This window comes from Pelophylax lessonae (genome assembly GCF_965119305.1).
Source record: "Pelophylax lessonae genome assembly, chromosome: 8".
NCBI classification, from domain to species: domain Eukaryota; kingdom Metazoa; phylum Chordata; class Amphibia; order Anura; family Ranidae; genus Pelophylax; species Pelophylax lessonae.
Genome location: NC_138775.1, coordinates 11,574,472 through 11,594,642, shown reverse-complemented (window position 1 = coordinate 11,594,642; position 20,171 = coordinate 11,574,472). Strand labels below are relative to the sequence as shown.

Below are 20,171 nucleotides of genomic sequence, written 5' to 3'. Positions count from 1 at the left end.
ATTGCAGCGCCAAATCATTGATTTTAAACCAACAGATACTTAATATACAGAGCAAGCAACCGCATTGGTTTAAATGTGTCAGTTAGTGGCGGACAGCCTGGGAACACCTCCTGTGGCGTCTAGTCCAAGGCTTGTCAGAACCTTCGGCTGGACTCTAGTGGGTCCACTGATGAGAGAAGATAATCGGTGCTCCCTCTGGACTTGCTGGGCTGGTAAAGTGGAACTTCAATCAACATTGATTATCTTTTAATCCTTATACTGCTATCAGTATTCAATTGATAGGAAAGGAGAGATATATAATTTTTTTTTATTTACGTTTTTTATATTTCTTCAGTTACTTCTGAATCCTTGCCTTGGCCAATTACGTTGTACATCCCAGGAGTCTTCAGGGGGGGGGGGAGGAGGGGCTTTCTCAGTTGATCACATCCTCCTGCCTGAGCTAAGGGTAGATGGTTTCCAGGAAGCAAATGCTACATAAATCATTTGCCCTTACTCAAGATGGCCACAGCCAGAACTGTTGGGGGTTGTTTTTCAAAGTGATTTCCCAACATAAGAAAGCATGGAGACATGGATGGATTGTTGCATGGAGACATGGATGGATTGTTGGATGGAGACCTGGATGGATTGTTGCATGGAGACATGGATGGATTGTTGGATGGAGACCTGGATGGATTGTTGGGTGGAGACCTGGATGGGTTGTTGGGTGGAGACCTGGATGGGTTGTTGGGTGGAGACCTGGATGGGTTGTTGGGTGGAGACCTGGATGGGTTGTTGGGTGGAGACCTGGATGGGTTGTTGGGTGGAGACCTGGATGGGTTGTTGGGTGGAGACCTGGATGGGTTGTTGGGTGGAGACCTGGATGGGTTGTTGGGTGGAGACGTGGATGGGTTGTTGGGTGGAGACGTGGATGGGTTGTTGGGTGGAGACGTGGATGGGTTGTTGGGTGGAGACATGGATGGATTGTTGGATGGAGACCTGGATGGATTGTTGGGTGGAGACCTGGATGGATTGTTGGGTGGAGACCTGGATGGGTTGTTGGGTGGAGACCTGGATGGGTTGTTGGGTGGAGACCTGGATGGGTTGTTGGGTGGAGACCTGGATGGGTTGTTGGGTGGAGACCTGGATGGGTTGTTGGGTGGAGACATGGAGGGATTGTTGGATGGAGACCTGGATGGATTGTTGGATGGAGACCTGGATGGATTGTTGGATGGAGACCTGGATGGATTGTTGGATGGATTGTTGGATGGATTGTTGGATGGAGACCTGGATGGATTGTTGGATGGAGACCTGGATGGATTGTTGGATGGAGACATGGATGGATTGTTGGATGGAGGCCTGGATGGATTGTTGGGTGGAGACCTGGATGGATTGTTGGGTGGAGACCTGGATGGGTTGTTGGGTGGAGACGTGGATGGGTTGTTGGGTGGAGACGTGGATGGGTTGTTGGGTGGAGACGTGGATGGGTTGTTGGGTGGAGACGTGGATGGGTTGTTGGGCGGAGACGTGGATGGGTTGTTGGGCGGAGACGTGGATGGGTTGTTGGGCGGAGACGTGGATGGGTTGTTGGGCGGAGACGTGGATGGGTTGTTGGGCGGAGACGTGGATGGGTTGTTGGGCGGAGACGTGGATGGGTTGTTGGGCGGAGACGTGGATGGGTTGTTGGGCGGAGACGTGGATGGGTTGTTGGGCGGAGACGTGGATGGATTGATAGATTGAGACATGGATGGGTTAATGAAGCCTTTTTCAACCTGAGTGCCCAGGCACCTTGGTGTGCTTTGAGGTTTCCTTACCAATGCCTCGGCAAAATGTCCTAAAAATTTCCCAAAAAAGTGTATACAAGGCAGCGGGTGGATGAAGCCTGCTTTTTAGTTTACACATAGTCACAGGTTTTCCTTGTGCACCACTACGACCTTCTAGCTGCCAAACTAACGACAAATGATATCATCAGTTGATAAGGAGGATGTTGGTTGCCTGCATAGCATGCTTTTAACCCTCCCCTGCTTCTCTCCATATGTTTTGGGGTCACATTAGCTGAGCGATGGGAGAAAAACTGAGGAAAAAGAGAAACCTTGGAATACTAGTCAGTACCAACTTGTACCTCTAATATTGGGCGTCCTACGTGTGTGGATGTTGCTGCATTATGTAAAACTATTAGAATAGTTTTTACATTTTAGGATGGGGTGCCTCAAGGCTGTCCATAATTTTAAAGGGTGCCTTGAGACTGTACATAATTTGGTGGTGTGCCTCGACTGAAAAAAGGCTGAGACAAGGATGGATTGATGGATGGAGACCTGGATGGATTGTTGGATGGATTGTTGGATGGAGACCTGGATGGATTGTTGGATGGAGACCTGGATGGATTGTTGGATTGAGACATGGATGGATTGTTGGATGGAGACCTGGATGGATTGTTGGATGGAGGCCTGGATGGATTGTTGGGTGGAGACCTGGATGGATTGTTGGGTGGAGACCTGGATGGGTTGTTGGGTGGAGACCTGGATGGGTTGTTGGGTGGAGACCTGGATGGGTTGTTGGGTGGAGACCTGGATGGGTTGTTGGGTGGAGACCTGGATGGGTTGTTGGGTGGAGACCTGGATGGGTTGTTGGGTGGAGACCTGGATGGGTTGTTGGGCGGAGACCTGGATGGGTTGTTGGGCGGAGACCTGGATGGGTTGTTGGGCGGAGACCTGGATGGGTTGTTGGGCGGAGACGTGGATGGGTTGTTGGGCGGAGACGTGGATGGGTTGTTGGGCGGAGACGTGGATGGGTTGTTGGGCGGAGACGTGGATGGGTTGTTGGGCGGAGACGTGGATGGGTTGTTGGGCGGAGACGTGGATGGATGGGTTGTTGGGCGGAGACGTGGATGGATGGATTGATAGATTGAGACATGGATGGGTTAATGAAGCCTTTTTCAACCTGAGTGCCCAGGCACCTTGGTGTGCTTTGAGGTTTCCTTACCAATGCCTCGGCAAAATGTCCTAAAAATTTCCCAAAAAAGTGTATACAAGGCAGCGGGTGGATGAAGCCTGCTTTTTAGTTTACACATAGTCACAGGTTTTCCTTGTGCACCACTACGACCTTCTAGCTGCCAAACTAACGACAAATGATATCATCAGTTGATAAGGAGGATGTTGGTTGCCTGCATAGCATGCTTTTAACCCTCCCCTGCTTCTCTCCATATGTTTTGGGGTCACAGCTGAGCGATGGGAGAAAAACTGAGGAAAAAGAGAAACCTTGGAATACTAGTCAGTACCAACTTGTACCTCTAATATTGGGCGTCCTACGTGTGTGGATGTTGCTGCATTATGTAAAACTATTAGAATAGTTTTTACATTTTAGGATGGGGTGCCTCAAGGCTGTCCATAATTTTAAAGGGTGCCTTGAGACTGTACATAATTTGGTGGTGTGCCTCGACTGAAAAAAGGCTGAGACAAGGATGGATTGATGGATGGAGACAAGGATGGATTGATGGATGGAGACAAGGATGGATTGATGGATGGAGACAAGGATGGATTGATGGATGGAGACAAGGATGGATTGATGGATGGAGACAAGGATGGATTGATGGATGGAGACAAGGATGGATTGATGGATGGAGACAAGGATGGATTGATGGATGGAGACAAGGATGGATTGATGGATGGAGACAAGGATGGATTGATGGATGGAGACAAGGATGGATTGATGGATGGAGACAAGGATGGATTGATGGATGGAGACAAGGATGGATTGATGGATGGAGACAAGGATGGATTGATGGATGGAGACAAGGATGGATTGATGGATGGAGACAAGGATGGATTGATGGATGGAGACAAGGATGGATTGATGGATGGAGACAAGGATGGATTGATGGATGGAGACAAGGATGGATTGATGGATGGAGACAAGGATGGATTGATGGATGGAGACAAGGATGGATTGATGGATGGAGACAAGGATGGATTGATGGATGGAGACAAGGATGGATTGATGGATGGAGACAAGGATGGATTGATGGATGGAGACAAGGATGGATTGATGGATGGAGACATGGATGGATGGATTGATGGATGGAGACGTGGATGGATGGATTGATGGATGGAGACGTGGATGGATGGATTGATGGATGTTGACATGGATGGATGGATTGATGGATGTTGACATGGATGGATGGAGACATGGATGGATTGATGTTGACATGGATGGATGGATGGATGGATGTTGGCATGGATGCATTGATGGATGTTGACATGGATGGATGGATTGATGGATGGATGTTGACATGGATGGATGGATGGATGGATGGAGACTTTGATGGATGGATACATAGAAGGATGGAGATGTGGATGGATGGAGGGGATGGATGGGGGGAGTTTTCTTTCAATAATAAAAATGAATGAAATGGCATTTTTGGATTGTGGTGCTCAGATGTGATGAAGATTCGCTATAAACTACGTTCTGAACTCTGATCTGGACGCTCGTGTCCGATGTTGTGCAGTACGAGTCGGTCTGACATTGCTGGAACGCATCTCTAACTTTCCACCTTTAAAGTACAATGAAAGGCAAAGCTTTTTCTTTTGTTTTGGATGGAGTGGAGAGAGATTCGACCCCCTGTCAGTTTTTATTGCTGTCTGTGTCCCCGTTAGGGAGATTCTCCCTCTCTTATTTGCCTGCTTACCATTATCATAAAAAGTGAAAATGAAGAAAATCCCAAATTTACGATTGTCATCAGAACAGGAATAGAGGGGAAATATTCTAATGGGGGACACTAATTCTGGTGGATTAAGGATTCCCTTAATCTGCAGAGATTTTCTCTCACTTCCTGTTTTGGCTATGGAACAGGAAGTGAAAGGAAATCTCTGAAACGAGACACAGATGGTGGGAAAAATAAAATCTAACCGGGTTATAACCCCTCCCTTACTCTATTCCGAAATAAATAAAAATAGTTTTGCCTATAGATCTATTTTAAGGAAAAAAAAAATTAAAATAGGTTTTGTTTATGGTTTTACTTTAATAAAATAAATAAAATGGTTTTGCCTACAGTTCTACTTAAGTATATATATATAAAAAACCAAAAGGCTGAACTTCAAATAAATATAAAACCTCATTAATGGTTAATCACTCTGTAATGTGGCCCCTCGCCGCCATCTTAGAAAATCCGGTGCGTTCACAGTTGTGCCAGCGGGCTCCGCCCGGCGTTTGGCGCTCACGTCTTCTCACATTCGGGAGTTTCCCATGCATGCGCAGACACTATGAAATCTTGGACCTCTGTACCTACGGCCTCTGCACATGCGTTGGAAAATCCCCTTTGCGTGCGCTGATGTGCTGCAGGTCTGTGCCGGATTCTGTAGCCCTGCGGCACATCTGCACATGCGTGGAATCCGGTGGCACTCGTCATTCTTGCTGGGTGGAGCCAGGTGCGAATAACGTGTTATTAGGTGAAGGCCACTTTAAATACAAGCAGGTACTTAAATTAGGCTTGGCAATTAGCCCCTTGTAGTCTTCTGTACAGCAGAGCTCAGACTGGGGGGAGGGAGAAGCAGCACATGGAGCCAATCAGCTGTGCTGCAGTGTAAGGAGCATGCTGAGAGAAGAAGAGAGCAGAGAGATGACCTTATCAGTGTGTTGCTTATCCATTTATTGCCCGGTCGCAGAGTGGGGGTGGGGAGGAGACTTTTGTAAGTGAAAGGTAGAAATATCAGATCCCCCTGCCCTGCCTGTGATGACATCACTGGGTATAAAATGAAGGTATTTAGTGGAAATGTTGATGAGGAGGGGGGGGGGATCCAGAGAAAACAAAGAGCGTATCTAGCGGCTTTCTAATTGGTTTCTTCTTTGGCCAGAGCTCCACTTTATTATCTGTATAGTTTATAGGACGATATCTGGGATCAGTAAGTCGGTAATCCCCCGATGCGGCTGCCGGTTATTGGTGGAACCGCCTTCACTTCACACTTTATCTTCTACTGACGAATTCTGAAACTGCCCCACCCGCCCAGGAAGACAAAAGTGTGAAATATTCTTTGTAGTCTGAGATCGTATCTTGTGCACCTTCTCAGAACGTTAGAATAGGTAACACCGGGAGAGGGGGTGGTAAAAAAAAAAAAAAAACTGGGGTGTCATAGATATACATTGTGGGGTACAGCAGTGGTCCTCAACCCTGGCCTACAGGGCCTACTAACAGGCCAGATTTTAGGTATTACCTTGGGGAGATGCAGACTAGAGTACTGCAGTCACTGAGCAGCAAATATCACCTGGGATGTATTTCAGTTATCTTGAAAATCTGGCCTGTTAGTGGGCCCTGTAGGCCAGGGTTGAGGACCACTGGGGTACAGGATCTCCTAATTAAAGGTCCTCCTTGGGGAAAGCGTAGCTTGTACTTCCAATTTCGGTTGGAATTCAGTGCTTTAAGTCAAATATGTGACCTGGAATTCCAGGCACATGGAAGTCCTAGGGCAGTGATGGGGAACCTTGGCACCCCAGATGTTTTGGAACGACATTTCCCATGATGCTCAACGATACTGAAAAGTGCATGAGCATGTTGGGAAATGTAGTTCCAAAACATCTGGGGTGCCAAGGTTCTCCATCACTGGCCTATATATACATTTCGGGATGTAAGATCCTCCATGGGGCGTCTTGCACCCTCCGAGGCTCATGGTCTTCTCCTATCCGTCATCTCTTGTATTATTTTGGTATGTCCTATTGTTGTAGATCAGATAAATTGTATCTTTTTACGACTTTCATGTTTTTGGAGTCACGCATTACATATATGATTGTTCATTGTACTTTATTCTGAGATCTTCTCCGGTCTGAGTACAGTCTCTTCTACATCATATTGTTGGAGGTGTGCAGATTTCATCTAGGTTTGTGCATATCGGCAACCTCAGAGCAGGCAGCTATCGGATTGTGTGTTGGAGGATTGTGCAGCTCTATAATATATGGTGATGGCTGATACCTATGGTGGATGGAGTTTGTGGCCTGCAGGTCTGTAGCATGGTCATCGCATGGCCTGCAGGTCTGTAGCATGATCATCGTATGGCCTGCAGGTCTGGTTGATTGTTGGTGTATGGCTTGTAGATCTGGTGGGCCATCAGTGTACAGCCTGTAGGTCTCGTGGATGATCGTCATACGGCCTGGTGTTTGTCGAATGTCATTGCAGATCTGAAAACTAGAGCTGTAGTAAATGGTGTACGGACTGCAAATCTGGTGGGCCATCAGCGTACAGCCTCTAAGTCTGCTTAATGGTCATTGTATGGTCTGCTTGATGGTTGATGTACAGACTGCAAATCTGGTAGACCATCAGCATACCGCCTAAAGGTCTGGTGGAAATATGTTGTACAGTCTGGTGGACAGGGGTTGTATGGTTATTTGGTTTGTAGGTCTATTGGATGAAGCTCAATGCCTGCAGGTCCAGTCGGTATTTGTTGTATAGCCTGTAGGCCTTTTAGATGGTTCACATATTGCTTTTAGGCCTGGTGGACGGTCATTCTACAGCCAACAAGTCTGATGGACAGTTGTATGGTGTGGTGGTCAGTTTTCGGACAACCTGCAGGTCTCGTAGGTATTTGTTGTATAGCCTGCAGGCCTTTTAGATGGTTCTCACAACGCTTGCAGGCCTGGTGGATGGTCATTCTACAGCTAACAAGTCTGATAGACAGTTGTATGGTGTGGTGGCCAGTTGTTGGACAACCTGCAGGTCCAGTAGGTGGAGCTCAGGGCCTGTGTTTCTGGCGGCGGTCATCGTGCAACCTGCAGGTCCAGTAGGTGGAGCTCAGGGCCTGTGCTTCTGGTGGCGGTCATCGTGCAACCTGCAGGTCCAGTAGGTGGAGCTCAGGGCGTGTGCTTCTGGCGGCGGTCATCGTGCAACCTGTAGGTCCAGTAGGTGGAGCTCAGGGCCTGTGCTTCTGGCGGCGGTCATCGTGCAACCTGCAGGTCCAGTAGGTGGAGCTCAGGGCGTGTGCTTCTGGCGGCGGTCATCGTGCAACCTGTAGGTCTGGTAGGTGGAGCTCAGGGCCTGTGCTTCTGGCGGCGGTCATCGTGCAACCTGCAGGTCCAGTAGGTGGAGCTCAGGGCCTGTGCTTCTGGCGGCGGTCATCGTGCAACCTGCAGGTCTGGTAGGTGGAGCTCAGGGCCTGTGCTTCTGGTGGCGGTCATCGTGCAACCTGCAGGTCCAGTGAGCAGTTCTCGTATGACCTGGCTGAAGCTCAAGGCCTGCAGTTCTGTTGGACAGTCCTCTTATACCCTCGCCAGTCTGAGGAACTTGGCACCAGGAAGGTCTCTATGACACAACCAAATTCTGCTCGTTCGACTAAATTAAAGAACACGCCCCACAATTTTCCGTAATCTTACCGGCTGCTGTGCCAGTTGCAGTGAGCCCAAATGGGTTTAGCTGATGTTAATTAATCACATCACCAATCCGTTCCCTTTTCCTCTACATCTGTTAGGCTGCGGCAGAGAGGCAGTTGATAGAGGGGTATGTAGGTCTCCTAAAGCAGTGGTCCTCAACCCTGGTCCTCAGGGCCCACTAACAGGCCAGGTTTGCAAGAGAACTGAAATACATCCCAGGTGATATCATTTGCTGCTCAGTGATTGCATTACTCTAGTCTGCATCTCTCCAAGGTAATACCTAAAATCTGGCCTGTTAGTGGGCCCTGTAGGCCAGGGTTGAGGACCACTACAGTAAGTGTTCGTAGAAAGGATGCTTAAAGTGAACCTGTTTTGCACATTGCTGTACCTGAACCAACAGCCGCAGGTAGAACTGCATTGTGTGTAAAGGCCAGTTTTTGGAGCCCGCTGAACCTGGCTGTTTTACCCCTCTCTTGGGGTCACCGGTTGGGTGTTTGCAGTAAATCTCGCCCCTTTAGGACGGCACATTGGGGGTTTTCTGCTCCTAAACAAAATTGTGCGTCCCGGAGACACAGGCCGGGTGCACTGTAAACACGACTACCACCCTGCCGGATAAATCACTGCCGGGGGAGCCTGGCGTCTCCACACCATAAACTGTTTATTCAACACCCAGCGGTGTTTGTCAGAAGGATGGGGGTGGAGGGGGGGTATGATGGTGGTGTCACGTAGACAGGGGCTCTTTTTTTTGTTTTGTCTGTATAGGGGGGATGAGGCCCTGAAATGTTACCCCATCACAGAACTGTCCTTTCTGGGACATTGATAGTCTTCTCTAGCTTAGCCGTACACAAAGGCAGGAGGGGGTGTCCTGTAGTCCTAGGGTGACAACGCTGCTCCTCCATAGATAACAGTACAGTGAGTGTTGTCACCCTACAACAGGAAGTTTATTACAGGCAGCAATAAAGTAAAATAAACTAGAAAAAAGGAAACAAATGTAGCCACTACATGTCCGGATTGGTGGGATGGAATGTGATGGTTGTTGGGTTCAGATTGGGTGTACGGGGCGGTATGGCGTCCTCCGGTGGACACGCTTGGCTGGGTCAGCTGATTACCATTGATGCATGGAGTGTGTGGTTCTGGGTGCGGCTCAGGAAGAGGGAAGCTTCCTGTCTCTGTACATTCTGCACACTTCTCAGAAGAGGAACTGAGCTGCATCACAGCTGTAACCCTCCGCGGCCCACCATGGATGGGGGGTGATAGGAGCCCCCCGCTCTGCCACCAACACACAATGCAACCGTTCCATCTAGCAGCAATCTACCAGACACCCCATTCTGTGAGCTCCCCTCCCCCACACTACTGACAGGAAGGGGGGGGGGTGGAGGGGGGGGGGTCACGTCACGGCTCCTTTGACTAACAAATCCGAGTTCACTTTGAAGAAAAGATTTATCAGATGAAAAGAGGAACTCCGAGTGGAATCCACTTCTGCAGAATTCATCTCTAATGTCTGAGATCTTCACCAAAATCCCACCGCCTGCGCCACAATCCCACCGCTATCGCCGGCTCCAAGATCCCACCGCCACCGCCTGCGCCAAAATCCTTCCATTTATTACTGACAGCGGAGGGGGCGGAGTCTACCATTAGGAGGAATCCGTCCAATTCCAAAAATATAGATACAAAAACTTCATAGGTTTATTATTGTGTGACTGACAGGCCAGGAATGTCCGACACCGTCCCGGGAAATCATGGAAATGTCCGCCTTTCTTTTCACTCCATAAAGTCCTAATTATTATTTATTATTATTATTATTATTATGCTAAAAATAACCACGACTATAACAAATACTTTCATTATAGTCAATGGAGCCTCCTCTCCATCCCTGTCTCTCTCTTCATCCCCCCATTTCTCTCTCCCCCCATTTCTCTCTCTCCCCATTTCTCTCTCTCCCCATTTCTCTCTCTCCCCATTTCTCTCTCTCCCCATTTCTCTCTCTCCCCATTTCTCTCTCTCCCCATTTCTCTCTCTCCCCATTTCTCTCTCTCCCCATTTCTCTCTCTCCCCATTTCTCTCTCTCCCCATTTCTCTCTCTCCCCATTTCTCTCTCTCCCCATTTCTCTCTCTCCCCATTTCTCTCTCTCCCCATTTCTCTCCCCCCTCCCCATTTCTCTCTCTCCCCATTTCTCTCCCCCCCCCCCATTTCTCTCTCTCCCCATTTCTCTCCCCCCCCCCCATTTCTCTCTCTCTCTCTCCCCCCCCCCATTTCTCTCTCTCTCTCTCTCTCTCTCTCTCTCTCTCTCTCTCCCCCCCCCATTTCTCTCTCTCTCTCTCTCTCTCTCTCTCTCTCTCTCCCCCCATTTCTCTTTCTCCCCCCCATTTCTCTCTCTCTCTCTCTCTCTCTCCCCCCCCCATTTCTTTCTCTCTCTCTCTCCCCATTTCTCTCTCTCCCCATTTCTCTCTCTCCCCCCCATTTCTCTCTCTCTCCCCCCCCCCATTTCTCTCTCCCCCCCCCTCCATTTCTCTCTCTCTCTCTCTCTCTCTCTCTCCCCCCCATTTCTCTCTCTCTCTCTCCCCCCCCCCATTTCTCTCTCTCTCTCTCTCCCCCCCATTTCTCTCTCTCTCTCCCCCCCCCCCATTTCTCTCTCTCTCTCTCTCTCTCTCCCCCCATTTCTCTCTCTCCCCCCCATTTCTCTCTCTCCCCCCCATTTCTCTCTCTCCCCCCCATTTCTCTCTCTCCCCCCCATTTCTCTCTCTCCCCCCATTTCTCTCTCTCCCCCCCATTTCTCTCTCTCCCCCCCATTTCTCTCTCTCTCCCCCATTTCTCTCTCTCTCCCCCCATTTCTCTCTCTCTCTCTCTCCCCCCCATTTCTCTCTCTCTCTCTCTCCCCCCCATTTCTCTCTCTCTCTCTCTCCCCCCCATTTCTCTCTCTCTCTCTCTCCCCCCCATTTCTCTCTCTCTCTTCTCCCCCCCCCCCATATCTCGCTCTCTCTTCTCTCCCCCCCCCCCCATATCTCGCTCTCTTCTCTCCCCCCCCCCCCCCATATCTCGCTCTCTTCTCTCCCCCCCATCTCTCGCTCTCTCCCTACCCCCCCTCTTTACAACACAGACAGACATAATTGGGAGTTCTGGTGTTCTGTCATGTGATAGGAGCGTGTCTATGACGGCGCATTATTAAAGGGGCGCACCGCCTCCGATCTGCATGAGCTGGCATGCCGCTTCTCCCGGTCACCTGCGGCCTCCGTGCCAATCCGCTTATTGGATGAGGGGAGATCATAGCCGAGGATAACCAGCTGAGACGTTTACAGGAGATCAGATTAACGCGTCTTATCTGCTACTGAGACGCTCTGCCGCAGCATGGGGGGGGGGGTCATAGGAGTCCCCGAATAAAATCCAACCAATCGGCTTCACTTCATGAGGACCGGTCACTGACCTTCCCCCAATCTCCATGAATCCATCCCTGACCTGTCACCATATACATCAACGGGGTCATTCCTCCGACACTCCCCATCTTCTATCATTAGAGAGCCGGCCCTGAGATCCACTCAGTGACTCCGCCTAGGCTTAGATGATGTCATCAGTCTGCTGCAGGCAGGAGGAAGCATTTCCTCAGTCTCCCCTCCCCCCAGTGATCAGACTGTGCATTGTAACTTTGTAGAAGGAGGAGGAGTCATTTCCTCAGTCTCCCCTCCCCCAGAGATCAGACTGTACATTGTAACTGTGTAGCAAGTCACAAGGTGCGTGGCTGCAGCAGGGGGCTGATCTGTGTCAGACATTTGTGAACACAGCTGAGAACTGCACAAGAAGTTATTGAGCCGGCGTCTCAGTCCAGTAAGTAGATGGTGACCCTGGATGATGCCTGAACAATGATGGCGCTGTCCTTCCGGAGAGAAAGCAGAGGAAGGCATTGTCAGTGTCCTGTGACTCTGGAGGTCGCCTATGGTGGCACGCCGTGTCCATCTGATGACCTCGTTTGCTCCTCTGAATTAGCGATCGTTCTCCTCCCCCGTTATGAAATCGCAGGTTACTTCATTACAGGAAACATTGCAACCATAAAATAAATCTTCCTGCACCATAAATGATTCATTGTTATAATGTATCAGAGCCGGACTCAGCAGGGTTTTCTCAGTGCCCCTGGGCGGGCCTGCAGCCTCTCACTCCATGGTTCTGTTTGGTGTGTCCTTCATCCATGGAAGCCCATAGGTGGGCGGTCAAGCCCCACCCCCTCTCCCTCCTCCTCCTCCCCCAGCGGCTTCATCATGGGGAGTAAAAACACCCAACAGGTTACACTGGACTGACTCAGCCTCACATGTGGGCGTCACCTATGGAAATACAGCCTGCCTAGGAACGCCCACTCCAAACTGACCCCACCCATCAAGGTGGTTTGATATTTGCATAACTCCTCCTACTGCCTGCATCAGGGCTCTTGAGAGAAGTACTGCTGTGTACAGGCTCCTCCCACCAGCCGTGATCTCCCTGCATCGCATAGAGAAGCACAGAGAGCCAGTGATGCCATTGGGACTCTGGTGAGACGCGTAATAATTTTTTTTTAATTTAAAAAATGTCGTTATGTTAATGACGGGGGAGGGGAGGAACCAGGAAAGGCACAATATAAGCAGATTAAACTTCCTCTTTGAAGGATGTGGGCGGTGCATTCTGATTGGACGGTTCTGGCGCTGTTGGTACAATGTTCGAGGACAGAGGTGTTATTGTACTGGGGACAGGAGGGGGGTGTATGGGACTGTCACTGTACAGAACCAGTGACACGGGGGGGCCGTCTCCTTCTGTTCTCTATCACTGGGTTGGGGGTCACCGGTCTGATCCCGCCTACTTTAAAGCTGAACTCCGGGAAGATAGAAGAGACAGAAATCCATGGAGCTCCATCATTCCATGTTCTTCCCTTCCAGACCCCCCCCCCCCCCCCGCCGCCTTCTCACACTTTCTATTTACAGTTTGTTTTTTGCTACAGAATTACTTAGAACCCCCATATTGTGTGTGTGTGTGTGTGTGTGTGTATATATATATATATATATATATATATACACACACAATCTCACAAAGTAAGTACACCCCTCACATTTTTGTAAATATTTTATTCTATCTTTTCATGTGACAACACTGAAGAAATGACACTTTGCTACAATGTAAAGTAGTGAGTGTACAGCTTGTATAACAGTGTAAATTTACTGTCCCCTCAAAATAACTCAACACACAGCCATTAATGTCTAAACCGCTGGCAACAAAAGTGAGTACACCCCTAAGTGACAATATTTTGTGTGGCCACCATTATTTTCCAGCACTGCCTTAACCCTCTTGGGCATGGAGTTCACCAGAGCTTCACAGGTTGCCACTGGAGTCCTCTTCCCCTCCTCCATGATGACATCACAGAGCTGGTGGATGTTAGAGACCTTGTGCTCCTCCACCTTCTGTTTGAGGATGCCCCACAGATGCTCAATAGGGTTTAGGTCTGGAGACATGCTTGGCCAGTCCATCACCTTTACCCTCAGCTTCTTTAGCAAGGCAGTGGTCATCTTGGAGGTGTTTGGGGTCGTTATCATGTTGGAATACTGCACTGTGGTCCAGTCTCTGAAGGGAGGGGATCATGCTCTGCTTCAGTATGTCACAGTACATGTTGGCATTCATGGTTCCCTCAATGAACTGTAGCTCCCCAGTGCCAGCAGCACTCATGCAGCCCCAGACCATGACACTCCCACCACCATGCTTGACTGTAGGAAGACACACTTGTCTTTGTACTCCTCACCTGGTTGCCCCCACACACGCCTGACACCATCTGAACCAAATAAGTTTATCTTGGTCTCATCAGAGCACAGGAGATGGTTCCAGTAATCCATGTCCTTAGTCTGCTTGTCTTCAGCAAACTGTTTGTGGGCTTTCTTGTGCATCATCTTTAGAAGAGGCTTCATTCTGGGATGACAGCCATGCAGACCAATTTGATGCAGTGTGCGGCGTATGGTCTGAGCACTGACAGGCTGACCCCCCCACCCCTTCAACCTCTGCAGCAATGCTGGCAGCACTCGTACGTCTATTTCCCAAAGACAACCTCTAGATATGACGCTGAGCACAGGCACTCAACTTCTTTGGTGGACCATGGTGAGGCCTGTTCTGAGTTGAACCTGTCCTGTTAAACCGCTGTATGGTCTTGGCCACCATGCTGCAGCTCAGTTTCAGGGTCTTGGCAATCTTCTTATAGCCTAGGCCATATTTATGTAGAGCAACAATTCTTTTTTTCAGATCCTCGGAGAGTTCTTTGCCATGAGGTGCCATGTTGAATTTCCAGTGACCAGTATGAGAGAGTGAGAGCGATAACACCAAATTTAACACACCTGCCCCCCATTCACACCTGAGACCTTGTAACACTAACGAGTCACGTGACTTGGGGGAGGGAAAATTGCTAACTGGACCCAATTTGGACATTTTTACTTAGGGGTGTACTCACTTTTGTTGCCAGCGGTTTAGGCATTAACCACTTCCCGCCCGCCATTCAGCAAAATTATGGCAGCAAGTGATTGCACTATCCTGACTGGCTATCATATGACGTCCAGCAGGATAGACCGACAACCCCTCCTTCTGCTTTTGAAAGTAATCCAGCAGCTAATTAGCGGCTCTGTCCGCTTTCATGAAAGAGAATCACCGGCTAAAAAAATAAAATAAAAAATCTGGCGTAGCTGCATCATCACCCCGGTACACCACTTGTAAAGCACAATGTATCTATACATACTGCGGTGGGCAAGTGGATATTTTAATTGCAGGCCGTGTGACCTGCTATCCACCTCTGTACAGCAGAGCTCAGACTGAGTGCAAGAAGCAGTACAAGGAGCCAATCAGTTCATGTGCTGACCAGAAGCATGCTGATAGGAGGAGAGAGCAGAGCGGTACTGCTTCTCCTATTGCAGGCTGAGGGCAGAACTTGTGCTCAGAGGAAGCAAGTTAAATGATTCTGGCCATCTAGTGGCAGATGTTAGTACTGCAGGGGGATTGAAGGTTATTGTTGCAGCGGTAGTTGGTGGTGTTGTATTATTTGGCTGCAGTTGTGCTATAAATCCCCTCTGTTGCGGGATCATGAGAGGCGTGAGGTGTGAGGTGCGCTCAGACTGTTTTTTACCAGTAATTCTGATCTTTTAGACAGTCAGCTGACTTAGATTAATCCACCATCCATCCCCCCCCCCCCTCCTGGAGGAGAGGGACCTTTGCTCCCCGCGTCTCATCACATATTTCTCTTAAATCCTTTGATATCTTCACACTTGGCTGCCCCCCCCCCCCCCCCCCCCAGGCTTGGCACGGGGCAGGCACTGAGGCACCCCAGGGAGCGGGTGGGGGCTGGGAGGGGCAGTTTTCTAGTCTTGTGCAAGAAATTGCAGTAGTTGTACACCTGAACTGGATGAGGATTATATTCCTCCATGTACCGACATTTGTCATTTTTACTACTACATAAATGTTCTCTTCCTGTTATTTCATTCTTTGTTAAATCTCAGTGCTGCTGATCTCCTGCGGCCTCTTTTCAGCCACTTCCTGCCTACATGCAGTCCAGCGATGGTCACTTTAACTTAATTGTGACAACAATTGATGTGTAGGGTCCTACTTAGAAGCACATGTGACCGGACGACAACACCCGAGCACAATTGGGAGACAAAGACAGAGCGTGGTCACCCTATAACAGGAAGTGCCTGAACAAGGATGACAGGGTGACAATGCAGGAGCACAGTTGGAAGACAGGGATACAGCGTTGTCACCCTGAGACAGGAAGTGCCTGAACAAGGATGATAGGGTAACCACTCAGGAGCCCAGTTGGGAGACGGGCAGAACGTTGTCACCCTATAACAAGAAGAGCCTCAACAAGGATGACAGGGTGACAACACAGGAGCACAATTGGGAGACGGGGACATAGCGTTGTCACCCTATAACAGGAATTGCCTGAACAAGGATGACAGGGTGATAATGCAGGAACACAATTGGGAGATGGGCAGAGCGTTGTCACCCGATAACAGGAGAAGCCTGAACAAGGATGACAGGGTGACCATTCAGGAGCACAGTTGGAAGACAGGGATACAGTGTTGTCACCCTGAGACAGGAAGTGCCTGAACAAAGATGACAGGGTGACAATGCAGGAGCACAATTGGAAGACAGGGATACAGTGTTGTCACCCTGAGACAGGAAGTGCCTGAACAAGGATGACAGGGTGACCTCACAGAAGCACAATTAGGGAAAAGGGATAGAATGTTGTCACCCTATAACAGGAAGTGCTAGAACAAGGATGACAGGGTGACCACGCAGGAGCAAAATTGGGACAGAGCGTTGTCACACTGAGACAGGAAGTGCCTGAACAAGTATGACACGGTGACAACGCAGGAGCAAGATGGGAGACGGGCAGAGCGTTGTCACCCTATAACAGGAAGTGGCTGAACAAAGACCTCCATGGCAGGATCCATAGGGATTGTTTTATTAAAAACTGCTTAAAGATTTAAAAATGACTTTTCAAATATTAGCCTGGTAATGGTTGTAGCAGAATTTGGTAATCGGGTTCACATTGAGTTTATATGTACCTGTCATGCAAGGGGGAGGGGGATGGAGCTGCACTTCACACTCAATCCATGAGGGTTTATGTCTATAAAACACTCTCCATAGATTCTGGAGAAATTAAGCGAGAGAAGTAAGACTACCCCGCGGTGAGCCAGGACATTGGCAGGAAGATTTTTGCTCCTGGAGTCTCGTAGAGCTATAAGAAATCAGTGGATGACTCCTCCCACTAGGCTCCACTATGAGAAGTGGGGGGATGAGCCCTTTAAATGAGCGTTTCCAGTGTTCAGTCCTGGTGTCGCTGTACTGTCAGCTGGTTTCTGGGGACATCTATGAGCTCCAGGACCCCACGGTGGTCCATCAGTGACCCCGTGACCTTAGATGCATGTGGGGTGGGGGTGACAATTGGAGGCAGCCCTCCATAGAAGTGGTAAGTCAGGGTGTTCAGCTTCCGTCGCTCGGCTTCTAATCTCTCTTCTCTCTCTTCTCTCTTCAGGTGCGGGCGAGTCTGGCAAGAGTACAATCGTCAAACAGATGAAGTAATAATCCACTTTAATCTCACAGTAATCTCACAGAAGTCCTTTTCCTGGCTCTGCGCTCTGTTGGCGGCGGGTGAACCGGCCAATCGGCGGCATCCAATCACAGAAGATAAAGAAAGGAGATCATGTGACCTTCCCCCGCAATCCATCACCGACCATTCCGGATCCCCCAACTAAAATCTGTTTATAGAGCCCAGAAATGCAAATCTGATATCAAAGTCTCCAAAACGTAACAAATTCATTATAAATTATATTAAATCTGAAGAGGTTACAATGTATAGAAGTGATCTCCACTGACACCAATGATGGGGCACCCTTCCTCCCACTGACTCCAATGATGGGACACTATTCCTCCCACTGACACCAATGATGGGGCATTCCTCCCACTGACACCAATGATGGGGCACTATTCCTCCCACTGACACCAATGATGGGGCACTATTCCTCCCACTGACACCAATGATGGGGCACTATTCCTCCCACTGACATCAATGATGGGACACTATTCCTCCCACTGACACCAATGATGGGGCACTATTCCTCCCACTGACACCAATGATGGGGCACTATTCCTCCCACTGACACCAATGATGGGGCATTCCTCCCACTGACACCAATGATGGGGCACTATTCCTCCCACTGACACCAATGATGGGGCACTATTCCTCCCACTGACACCAATGATGGGGCACTATTCCTCCCACTGACATCAATGATGGGACACTATTCCTCCCACTGACACCAATGATGGGGCACTATTCCTCCCACTGACACCAATGATGGGGCACTATTCCTCCCACTGACACCAATGATGGGACACTATTCCTCCCACTGACACCAATGATGGGACACTATTCCTCCCACTGACACCAATGATGGGGCACTATTCCTCCCACTGACATCAATGATGGGACACTATTCCTCCCACTGACACCAATGATGGGGCACTATTCCTCCCACTGACATCAATGATGGGACACTATTCCTCCCACTGACATCAATGATGGGACACTATTCCTCCCACTGACACCAGTGATGGGACACTATTCCTCTCACTGACTCCAATGATGGGGCATTGTATAATCCCACTAATGCCGGGACATTTTCATCTCCCATTGGTCACAGTGCAGCCCCCCTAAACTCTGAAGGACAGTAACCTGGCCCTTTGTTTAAAAAGTTTGGAGACCCCTGATGTATAGAATAACAAACCCGTAGATTCCCCTTTTCATTTCCCCCATTGATCTCGGATCCCCATTCACCTGGCAGTGGGCGGAGCTCAGCTTCTCGGCTTCCCATTCACCTGGAAGTGGGCGGAGCTCAGTGTCTCGGCTTCCCATTCACCTGGAAGTGGGCGGAGCTCAGCGTCTCGGATCCCCCATTCACCTGGCAGTGGGCGGAGCTCAGCGTCTCGGATCCCCATTCACCTGGCAGTGGGCGGAGCTCAGTGTCTCGGATCCCCATTCACCTGGCAGTGGGCGGAGCTCAGCTTCTCGGCTTCCCATTCACCTGGAAGTGGGCGGAGCTCAGTGTCTCGGCTTCCCATTCACCAGTCAGTGGGCGGAGCTCAGCGTCTCGGATCCACATTCAACTGGCAGTGGGCGGAGCTCAGCGTCTCGGATCCCCATTCACCTGGCAGTGGGCGGAGCTCAGTGTCTCGGATCCCCATTCACCTGGCAGTGGGCGGAGCTCAGTGTCTCGGATATTCTGTGATGTTTGTTGTATGTTCTGATCTGTGAATATTTGTGGTGTGGGCGAGCGGCTCATTCTGTTCTCTTTTCCCCCCAGAATTATCCATGAGGACGGATATTCAGAGGAGGAGTGCCGGCAGTACCGCGCCGTGGTATACAGCAACACCATTCAGTCCATCATGGCCATCATCAAAGCCATGGGCAACCTGAAGATCGACTTCGGAGAGTCAGCCCGAGCAGTAAGTGATCGCACCACTACATACTTTTATCATTGACAACCTGCGGCTGCCGAACTACAGATCCCAGCACTCCTATCTAGTTCTGTGGAACTACTGGTCCCAGCATGCCCTGCTAGCTCTTTAGTTGCTCTTGTATTTCAGACTCCAACTGCTGTGGAACTGCAGATCCCAGCATGCCCCACCAGCTCCTCTACTACAGATCCCAGCGTGCCCCACCAGCTCCTCTACTACAGATCCCAGCATGCCCCACCAGCTCCTCTACTACCGATCCCAGCATGCCCCACCAGCTCCTCTACTACCGATCCCAGCATGCCCCACCAGCTCCTCTACTACCGATCCCAGCATGCCCCACCAGCTCCTCTACTACCGATCCCAGCATGCCCCACCAGCTCCTCTACTACCGATCCCAGCATGCCCCACCAGCTCATCTACTACAGATCCCAGCATGCCCCACCAGCTCATCTACTACAGATCCCAGCATGCCCCACCAGCTCCTCTACTACAGATCCCAGCATGCCCCACCAGCTCATCTACTACAGATCCCAGCATGCCCCACCAGCTCATCTACTACAGATCCCAGCATGCCCCACCAGCTCATCTACTACCGATCCCAGCATGCCCCACCAGCTCATCTACTACCGATCCCAGCATGCCCCACCAGCTCCTCTACTACAGTTCCCAGCATGCCCCACCAGCTCCTCTACTACAGTTCCCAGCATGCCCCACCAGCTCCTCTACTACAGATCCCAGCATGCCCCACCAGCTCCTCTACTACAGATCCCAGCATGCCCCACCAGCTCCTCTACTACAGATCCCAGCATGCCCCACCAGCTCATCTACTACAGATCCCAGCATG

At 49.9% G+C, this 20,171-nt stretch overlaps 1 protein-coding gene across 1 annotated transcript in view; it reads left to right on the top strand.

The window, feature by feature from the left end:
- GNAI2 (G protein subunit alpha i2) overlaps positions 1-20,171 on the top strand; it is a 91,926-nt gene that overhangs the window by 46,203 nt on the left and 25,552 nt on the right. The window contains exons 2-3 of the mRNA XM_082266153.1: positions 17,346-17,388; positions 19,174-19,315. Of these exons, the coding sequence (XP_082122279.1) occupies positions 17,346-17,388; positions 19,174-19,315 (185 nt within the window). The remainder of the gene's footprint in view (positions 1-17,345; positions 17,389-19,173; positions 19,316-20,171) is intronic.